The following is a 10,017-nucleotide window of genomic DNA, read 5'->3' as shown; positions in this document are numbered from 1 at the left end:
GGTGAGGATGATGGTGATGATGGTGATGATGATGATGGTGGTGATGATGGTGGTGAGGATGATGGTGATGATGGTGATGGTGATGATGGTAGTGATGATGATAGTGATGAGGATGATGGTGATGAGGATGATGGTGATGATGATGGTGGTGAGGATGATGGTGATGCTGATGATGGTGGTGAGGATGATAGTGGTGAGGATGATGGTGATGATGGTGATGGTGATGATGATGGTGGTGATGATGGTGATGATGATGGTGATGAGGATGATAGTGATGATGATGGTGGTGAGGATGAGGATGATGGTGGTGAGGATGATGGTGATGATGATGATGGTGTTGGTGATGGTTTTTGCATCTTCCATTCATGAATTAAGTACTCTTATTAGTGATTTTCTTTTGTTTGCCATCTTATCCTATGATTTCACTCTTGCATTCTTTTACTCTTCACATATAGGAAACTTGGTTTGTTAAATATATTATGAGCTCCTTAAAGGCAAGGCTTTGGGATGTATGTTCTATGTAGTGTGTGGTGATGAAAGCTTGGGCTTTGCAGTCAGACCGACCTGACACAGCAACAGACTGACCTCTGTGACCTTGAATAGGTGAGTATATGTCTCTGAGCTTCTGCTTTCCCATCTGCAGAGAGGATAATGATACACCTACACAATAGGGAGGCTGAGAGGACTGAGTGAGATAATGCTACAGAGTGATGAGGAGTGGCCATTATTACTGTGAATGCTGTAGGAGCCTAATAAATATTTGACAAATGAGCAGACAGAGAAGTCTGTAATCATTGTATCACAGCTCTAAATGAATCCATTGCCCTAAAGCGGTGGTTCTCAACGTGGAGTGTGTGTGTCTGTGTGTGTGTGTGTGTGTGTGTGTGTGATGTGGGGTGGGGGCTCATGCACTTTTGCTCCCAGGGGACATTTGGTAATGTCTGGAGACATTTTTGGTTGTCACCACTGGTATCTAGTGGGTAGAGGCCATGGATGTAGCTAAACATCCTACAATACACAGGACAGCCTTTCACAACAAAGAATTAATTATTTCTCTCAAAATGTCAGCCATGTCAAGGCTGAAAAGCCCTGCCCTAAAGTCAAAAGCGTGTATCCCTGTGCCTGAAATCTTCCAGCTGAAGAGTGCTAACTGGTGAAAAAGAAAAAGTTGGGCTTGAGATTTGGAATAGACACAAGGGGAACAAGATGTCAAGATTTTAGAAAGCAAGAGTGTTCTTTGGAAGGATGATTAGCTTCTTTTGCACCATGCAATGATGAGTTCATGCCTCGGGTCAGAAAACTGGAGGGGCTTCTCCAGGAAACGGCTCCTTGAATCTTGGGGAAAACGTGTCCCCTGAGCACAGGCTGAGATGTTCTCACACACACTCGACGAAGGCTGTAGACAGATTTTATCAGGCTTTGCAAACTATTTGACATTAGAGCGTCTGGCTTGGTAAGAATTGAAATGACTCAGTCCCAGCTGATTTGCCACTTAGCTGTAAACCACTGTGTCTGCTTTCTGTTATTTTTATATGCCAAATAGCTTTGCCAGCTCCAGGCTCCATGTCCCTTTCAAGAGGACAAAGGAACAGCTCCCGACATGACAGCTCGTTGAGTCATTTCAGTTCGGCTTCAATTTATAAGCTAGCAAAGCAAATGAGCCAGAGGTGAGACTGCTTACACGTGAGCCTCGGGTAGCGAGGGAGAAATGATGCAGCTGTGGACGGGAGTGAACGGGCGATGTGTGACTCTAGCTCCCAGCATCTTCAGCTTCTCATCATCGTATGTGCTGAAGGACAAGCAGACAGAGAAACAAAGTGAACAATGATAAGTAGCTTTGAACACCTTCTTCTCTTGCTACGGTCTATTTGGCAGATATAACTGGGCACTTACTGTGTATCAGGCAAATAATTCCTGCTGGAGGGATGAGGGTTTCAGATGCAGTTCCTTAACAGAGCATATAAAAGTCCCTGCCCTCAGTCAGGCGCAGTGGCTCACTCCCTGTAATCCTAGCACTTTGGGAGGCCGAGGCGGTCAGGAGATTGAGACCATCCTGGCTAACAGGGTGAAACCCCATCTCTACTAAAAATACAAAAACAGCTGGGCATGGTGGCGGGCGCCTGTAGTCCCAGCTACTCGGGAGGCTGAGGCAGGAGAATCGCTTGAACGCGGGAGGCAGAGGTTGCAGTGAGCTGAGATCACGCCATCGCACTCCAGCCTGGGTGACAGAGTGAGACTCCATCTCAAAAAGAAAAAAAAAAAAAGCAGTCACTGCCCTCATGGAGTATATAATCTGCTAGAAGAGCCAAGAGAATAAACAAGATAAATCATGTGGTATACTTGTATATTACACTAGGGTTGGAAATGTTTGCTTCAAGGGCCAGGTAAGGTATACTTTCAGCTGTGTTCTGTAAATAGCAATTTAATACTATATTTAGGTGTTTTTTCTTCCACCATTACAGCAGAGCAAATCATTTCCATTATAGAAAATAGGGTGTTTTTTTTTGGGGGGGGGTTGTTGTCATGCTTGAGTCATATGATATATATAGTTTGAGAGAGAATCTCACTGTCACCCAGGCTGGAGTGTAGTGGTATGATCTTGGCTCACTGCAACCTCTGCCTCCTAGGTTCAAGTGATTCTCGTGCCTCAGCCTCCTGAGTAGCTGGGATTACAGGCATGTGCCACCATGCCTGGCTAATTTTTTATATTTCTTAAGTAGAGATGGGGTTTTGCTGTGTTGGCCAGGCTGGTCTTGAACTCCTATCCTCAAGTGATCCACCTGCCTTGGCCTCCCAAAGTGCTGGGATTACAGGCGTGAGACATCGCACTTGTTTGTATGGTATATAATTTTTTGTCCGTGGCCAAATTCAGCCCACAGACATATTTTAATTAATACACTCTTTTTTTTCTCTTTGTCTCTCTGTCTCTCTCTCTCTCTGTCTCTCTGTCTCTCTCTCTGTGTGTGTGTGTAATTGAATCAATTGTCTATATTTTAAAATTGGGAGATGTCACATAAAAATGGAAAAACTTTGGCCTTCAAAAAATTGAAGGCTCTGGCCACTCGGGGCCTATGTTTCCACTGACAAGAATGATGGGCCACAGACACCTTTGAATGAGGTGTATGCTTCCTGAGTTACCCCAAACATAATCATCCCTGGTTCTCACACTCTGCCTTTCTTTCTAATTCATGCCATCTGCCGGTTACCTGAAGGCCTTTTAGTTTCTGAGCCGCAGTCTAAGTACTTTCATTGATTGGATCATTGACAGGTTCCTTGATTCATTCATTTCTACCAATAATTATTGAACCTCTTCTCTGAGCTGGGGGCTTGCCAATACAGCAATGCATGAAACAGATCCAGCCTCTCCTCTTCTGAAGTTTAGAGTCTAGTCGGGGAGATGGGCATAACCAAACACACAGTTGTGATAAGTGTTCCAAGAGAAAGTGCTTTAATAGCCTAGAATAGTAAATTTGACTGAAATGGAAGCCAGGGAATACTATACTTCCTTGAGGAAGTTGTGGAAATTTCAAAACATGTCCCCCAAATTCTTTGAAACTTCTCCAATCGAGAGGTAGGTCTATGTTCATTTGGCTCTGTGACCAGCTGACCTAATAGAATGTGCCAGAAGTAATGTGATTCTGGGCACCAGGAACTGGCAACCTCTCCTCCCTGTGTCCTGGGATGCTCACTCAGTATTCAGCTGCCATGCTGTGGGGAAGCTGGCAGCCTGTGAGGAGGCCCACAGGGAAAGGAACCAAGTTCACTAACTGACAGCCAAATATAACTTGCCACCCATGTGAGTGAGCTGTCTTGGAAATGGGTCCTTTGAGCTGCCCCTCTGAGCCTTACTCAAATTGCAGATTTATGAGAGAAAGCAGTTCTGATTATCTTGAGTTAATAAGTTTTAGAGTAGGTGTTCATGGCGATAGTAACTGTAGCAGAAGTAAATATTGAGCTGAAATCTGAAGGTTGAATGGAAATTAACTGGGTAAATGGAGGAAGGAAAGACCTTCCAGCTAGAGGGAGCAGCATGTGTAAAGACTCTGTAGAGGAGGCCATGTCATGACTAAGAAAGTAGCAGAGTGGGGCTGGGGTAGAGGGAGTAAGAGGAGGCTATGAGCTGGGGCTGGAGAGGCAAACCACAGGCTAGACCATCCAGGGCCTTGGAACCCCTGCTCAGACTTTTGTGTTTACCCTGCAAGGAATGGCAACCATGGAGGGTGTTCAGCTGCGTGCAATTTATATTTTGAAAAGATCACTTAGCTTGGGGCTTAGCATGGGGAATGGGATGGAGGGGGCCAGTGGAGATGATGCTGGGACACAAGTTAGGGGTATACCTTCCTCCTGGGAATTTGAGAATAATTCTGGGATCACAGAGTTAACAAAAATTAGGACCAGAATCTAGGTCCTTCAATGTTCACTTCCACTGACTCTTTATTCAACCCTAGAGCTGAGAAAACCACAAGCAAATACATTGCTGTGACCTTTTCTTACTGGCTCAACCATGCTTCCAGTGGTTTAGGATATGTGGAAATTAACCCAGCTTTTACATTCCTAATCTCTGGTTTTATGTCTTCTCTCAACCACAATAATAAAACAAATTCTACCCGTCATTTTTTCCCCCACCTTTTCAGCTGAATCTGCAGCTGAAAAATGAGGTCACCGAGCATAGTGGGAAAGACTGCTTGCAGGCAGAAATCTTTGAGGACGTGCTTGATTTTTTTTTCCCCTGCATAGTTTGTCAGACTTAAAATTTTTGTCTAAAACAATGTATTCTGTGGTCTTAGATCCAGAGGGGAGAAAATAATTCCTTTCGCTTTTATGATGCACAAGATCAAATACTTTGTTTAAAAAGTATTTATAAATGAACACTTGTATTTTTTATACTTTTGTGATAGGAATTTTATCTATGGAAGCATTGCTGTTAGATGTGAGAGGCTTTTTAGCTTTCATGGAAATTAAGATTTTTAGCCATACATTTAAGGATTTTAAGTAACTGAGGCTCAGAGAGCTCAAACTCACTTTATTGCATCATAGTAGGAACAATTACTGAGCAGGTCTTATACGTAGGCTCTAGGCTAAGTATCATTTCATTTAATCCTCATAATTAATTAATTAAGCTCGGGAGTTTGGTACCATTTATTTGTGTACGTGAAGGAAAGGAGACTCAGAGAGGTACAGGGATCTGTTCAAAGTTAAACAGTTGTATGCGGGAAGTCCTAAGTGGTTCCAAGGCTTGTGGACTTCACCACCACTACCCTGTCTGGATACAGACAATCTCCTAATGTTACTTTATAACACCCTCCCACCTGTGCATTTGATGGCTACATTGCCATAATGACTTCCAGTTTTATTTTAATAACCATCCTTGTATAGCTCATAGAACCTACCAGATAAGACACAACCAGACCAAAATCTACAAGAGGAGCGATCTCATGCATATTTAAACTTATTAAACTTTAAATAAACCATGTCTCACACACTGAAACATGGATTGGAGAGGGGAGAATTGCATTCTACGACCATGGATTAAAAACTCTGTCCAAACAAGTGGAACATTACACCCGAGTCATTTAAACAGGCACAGGAGTGTCTTTCATAAACACCCTCTTTCCCCAGTGCTTGTTGGGTGTGCCTGTCAATCTGAGCATAGCACCTGAAAAAAGAGCTGTGAGTTCATGCCTTCTCTTTATTCCAGGGAAAGGCTGCCAGTCTGTCACTAGGAGTATCAGACTCTATGGGTGCCATAGAGTTCGATCAGGAAGGCACAATTTGTGCTGATCCCAGGGTCTACACCAGTGAGGAGTCAAGGAGGAGACCCTTTCCACAGTATTCTGGGATCCCAACAGCCATGATTCAGGGGGAGGTGACTGGAAATATACCAGTTCCATGAGGTCTTGCAGTCTGGGTTCTCATCCATCACCTGGAACCTTGGGCTTTCAAGAGGTCCTGTTCTCCTCTGACTTGATACCCCAGGTCTCACCGACAAGAACCCTTGTTCCTTTTGAAAAAAATTATGTATGTTTTTCTTTTTTCCTTAAATAGAGATGGAATCTCTCTATGTTGCCCAAGCTGGTCTTGAATTCCTGGGCTCAAGTGATCTTCCTGCCTCAGCCTTCCTAAGTGCTGGGATTATAGGCGTGAGCCACCATGCCCGGCCTGAAGAAAAAATTTATTAAGATGAAAGTCACAGAACATAAAATGAACGGTTTTAAAGAGGAGAATTTAGTGGTATTTAGTACATTGCACCATGTTGTACAACCATCGCCTCTTGTTACAAAACATTTTCATCACTCCCAAAAGGGGAACCCAGACCCATCTGGTCACTTCCCATTCCCCCTGTCCCCAGCCTCCTGCAACCACCAATCTGCTGTCTGTCGAGGATGAACCTCAAATGCACTATAAGTGAAAGAAGCCAGACACAGAAGGGTCACATATTATATGATTCCATTGGCAGGACCCTTGTTTATAAGAAGCACATATTCACATTCTCTAAATTAACATTCTGAAGAACAGAATTTGGGAAATAGTGCGGAGGAAAGGGGGTGTCTGTCGTGGCTTCCATTTCATTTTCAGCAAATGACCTGGCAGTTTGGATTCCTGAAGGCAGCCTTAGCATAATGGCTCTCAACCGTGGCTTCACACTGGACTCACTTAGGGGAACTTAACAAAATTCTATGAATATCCAAGCCAACATCTATTACTTATTTTTATTATGGCGGTTCTTTGCAGGAGTAAGGTGGTATTGCGTTGTGGTTTTGATTTGCATTTCCCTCATAATTAGCGATGCTGAGCACTTTTTTTCCGGAACGTAAACTAGTAAAAACACTGTGGGAAACAGTATGGAGATTCCTTAAAGAAGGAAAACCAGAACTACCATTTGATCCAGCAATCTCCCTACTCGGTATCTACCCAGAGGAAAAGAAGTCATTGTCTGAAAAAGACACTTACACATGCGTGTTTATAGCAGCACAATTCACAATTGCAAAAATATAGAACCAATCCAAATGCTCATCAATCAACGAGTGGATAAAGAAAATGTGGTGTATATATACACCATGGAATACTACTCAGCCATAAAAAGAAACAGAATAATGGCATTTGCAGCAACCTGGATGGAGTTGGAGACCATTATTCTAAGTGAAGTAACTCAGGAATGGAAAACCAAACATCGTATATTCTCACTTATAAGTGGGAGCTAAGCTATGAGGATGCAAAGGCATAAGAATGATATAATGGACTTTGGGGACTCCCGGGGGAAGAGTGGGAGGAGGGTGAGGGATAAAAGACTACACATTGGGTACAGTGTACACTACTTGGGTGATGGGTGTACCATAATCTCAGAAATCACCACTGGAGAACTTATTTATGTAACCAGACACCACCTGTTCCCCAAAAACTATTTAAATAAAAAAAAATTAATGTATGAAAAGCTAATGTACATTAGAGAGCCTAATGCAACTGGCCTGGACAGTGGTGTTTTGAAAAACTTGCCAGATGATTCTAATGTGTAGCTAGGGTTGCAACAGCTGCTCTCACAGGAGAGTGGCTACAGCTGCAGGCCATTTTTCTACCCTGCATTTCCTCCCTGGCTGCTTTGGCACTTCTTTTCTTCCTTGGTTTGTGCCTCATTCCGTCTGCACAAGCTCACAGTATCCCAGGACTTTGTCCATGCCAAATGGTGCAGTCGATGGATTTTGGTGCCATTGAGTTTGGGACTCAGAGCTGCTTTCTAACACTGACCTTGGGGGAGATTAGTTAACTTCTAAGCCTCATTTCTCCATCTCTAAAATGGGGCCAATGGTAGCACCTATATCAGGAATGTTTTGAAATTTAGTCAAATAGGTGTGCATAAAGCACACAGTAAACATCAATATGGTTGTATTTATTGTTATTGTTGTTATTACTATTATTATATGCATGGGCATTTCATAGTGGACCAATCTGTTGATAGTCCTTTTCCAATGAGGGGGTAGTCCTTTACAAAAAAAGGAGGCTGGGGGCAGTGGCTCACTCTTGTAATCCCAGCACTTTGGGAGGCTGAGGCGAGCAGATCACAAGGTCAGGAGTTCGAGACCAGCCTGGCCAACACAGTGAAACCCTATCTCTACTAAAAATACAGAAAAAAAATTAGCCAGGCATGGTGGTGGGCACTTGTAATCCCAGCTACTTGGGAGGCTGAGGCAGGAGAATCACTTAAACCCGGGAGGCGGAGGTTGCAGTGAGCCGAGATCTCGTGACAGAGCTAGACTCTGTCTCAAAAAAAAAAAGGAGGCATTTTTTGTGCACCTGCTTTCTGTGGACAGTGAGCCAGGCCCTGGGGCTGCAGTTGAAGGTATGGAACAGAGATACTGATGTGAAATAAAACAAACTAGCATATAAACACGTATTATGGGGACCTGGAGTGCAAATGGGTACAGATGGTTGGACTGAATTCCAGGAAGTATTGGGAGAGGGCAGCATTTAAGCTGGGTGGTTAGTGATAAGTGAATGATATTCCAGCGAATACCAGAAAGCGAGGCTATCAAGGTTGGTTGGATCACACTAAAGAAGGTGTTAGATGCCTGGCTGAGAAGGGGCACCTGCTCTGAGATAGCTGCACTCGCTTGACCTAACCAGGCAGGGTTCACTCTTAGTGGTCGTTCCTAAAACCTTCAGTGCCACAGCTACTGCACCCACTTACCTCAATAAGGTGTCCCCACACTGGATTTCTGAGATCTTTTTGGCTGGCTGGAATTTATTTCTTTCTTCCTCTTTCAGTTTCTGAAGTTGTTGTTGCTTCTTTTTCTTTGCAGTCTCTTCCCTCAGAATAGCAAAATATCCACGGCCTGTCTTCACAGACTGGATCAAAAAGCTGGAGACATGCAGGCAGGAAGAGGGAGAGAGGGAAGAAGGTGGGGGAAGATAGAGAGAGAGAGAGAGAAAGAGAGAGAGAAGGAAAGAAAAGGAGAGGAAAAAGAGAGAGGAAAGAGAAAAGAGAGATAAAGAGGGATAGAGATGAAGAAACAGGTAGAAATAGAGAAAGAGAGAGCGAGAGAGAGGGAGAGGGAGGGAAAGAGGGAGAGAGGGAGCGAGGCAGGAGAGTGAGACACACATTAAAAAAAAATATGAGTTGACTCTTATTGTCTTGGGACCAGTAATCTCTGAGCATGCCCTTGTGCCTGCAGGGCAAGGGCCTTCCCACCTGTCGATTTCCAGAGTCAGCCAGACCTGAGTTTGAATTCTGGATCCACCTTGTACTGAAGACCTTGGTCAAGTCCTTGAATCTCCCTGAGCCTCATTTCCTTCATCATCCCATCACTCAACAAATATTTATGGAGTGCTCACTTATAGCACCAGGCTCTCTGCTAGGTGCTATGGAGTGAACATAACAATTCACAGCCCGCAGGATCGGATACCATCATGCATGGGAAGGGGTCAGCTGTGAAGTATCTGGCACGAAAGAGGGGTTCCTCCATGAAAATCAATGGCATAGCAGGCACTAAAGGGCCTAGGCTCCTGGCCAAGGCTGCCCTCGCTTTGATTTGCCTAAATGCTCACATCTGTGAACATGAGTGCTACAGAAGTTCAAGTACCAATGTGTGGGTTCTTGCTGTGTCAAGTAACATATGTTGGGACTTCATTCTTCTCTTCATGCCAACTCAGCCACTATTTCCCAGTCAGATGTCTTGATGCTGGCTTGATGTGAAGACATTCTCAGCCCTGATGGGCTACACACCTCCCTGCGCTTTGCCAGTCTTCACCTCGGGGTTGGAGTTAGCAGCCCTGTGGTGGAGAAGGACTGATGCAGAGGTGTCTACATGTTTCTTTCTGTCTGTCGGCCCACTTTGTTCCTAGATGTAAATGTTGGTTCTCAAATTCAATTTTATTTGTTCTCCAAATTCCTAATAAGCAACCAACATGTGTTGGGTATTGTGCTGACTGTTGGGGATTCAGTGATGAACAAGACATTGGGTCTCTCAGGGTTCATGGTTTAGTAGGAGGGAGGGAGGGAGAGAGAGAGAGAGAGAGAGAGAG

At 44.1% G+C, this 10,017-nt stretch overlaps 1 protein-coding gene across 1 annotated transcript in view; it reads right to left on the bottom strand.

Moving 5' to 3' along the window:
- Positions 1 to 10,017, bottom strand: part of CCDC60 (coiled-coil domain containing 60) — a 210,346-nt gene that overhangs the window by 63,631 nt on the left and 136,698 nt on the right. The window contains exons 3-4 of the mRNA XM_011928720.1: positions 8,684 to 8,854; positions 1,682 to 1,789 (exon numbers count right to left, since the gene is read on the bottom strand). Coding sequence (XP_011784110.1) covers positions 1,682 to 1,789; positions 8,684 to 8,854 — 279 coding nt within the window. The remainder of the gene's footprint in view (positions 1 to 1,681; positions 1,790 to 8,683; positions 8,855 to 10,017) is intronic.

The sequence above is a fragment of the Colobus angolensis genome, unplaced genomic scaffold (genome assembly GCF_000951035.1).
Source record: "Colobus angolensis palliatus isolate OR3802 unplaced genomic scaffold, Cang.pa_1.0 Scaffold79, whole genome shotgun sequence".
In the NCBI taxonomy this organism is placed as follows: domain Eukaryota; kingdom Metazoa; phylum Chordata; class Mammalia; order Primates; family Cercopithecidae; genus Colobus; species Colobus angolensis.
Note: the sequence above shows the minus strand (reverse complement) of the source record. Positions and strands in the feature narration are given on the sequence as shown.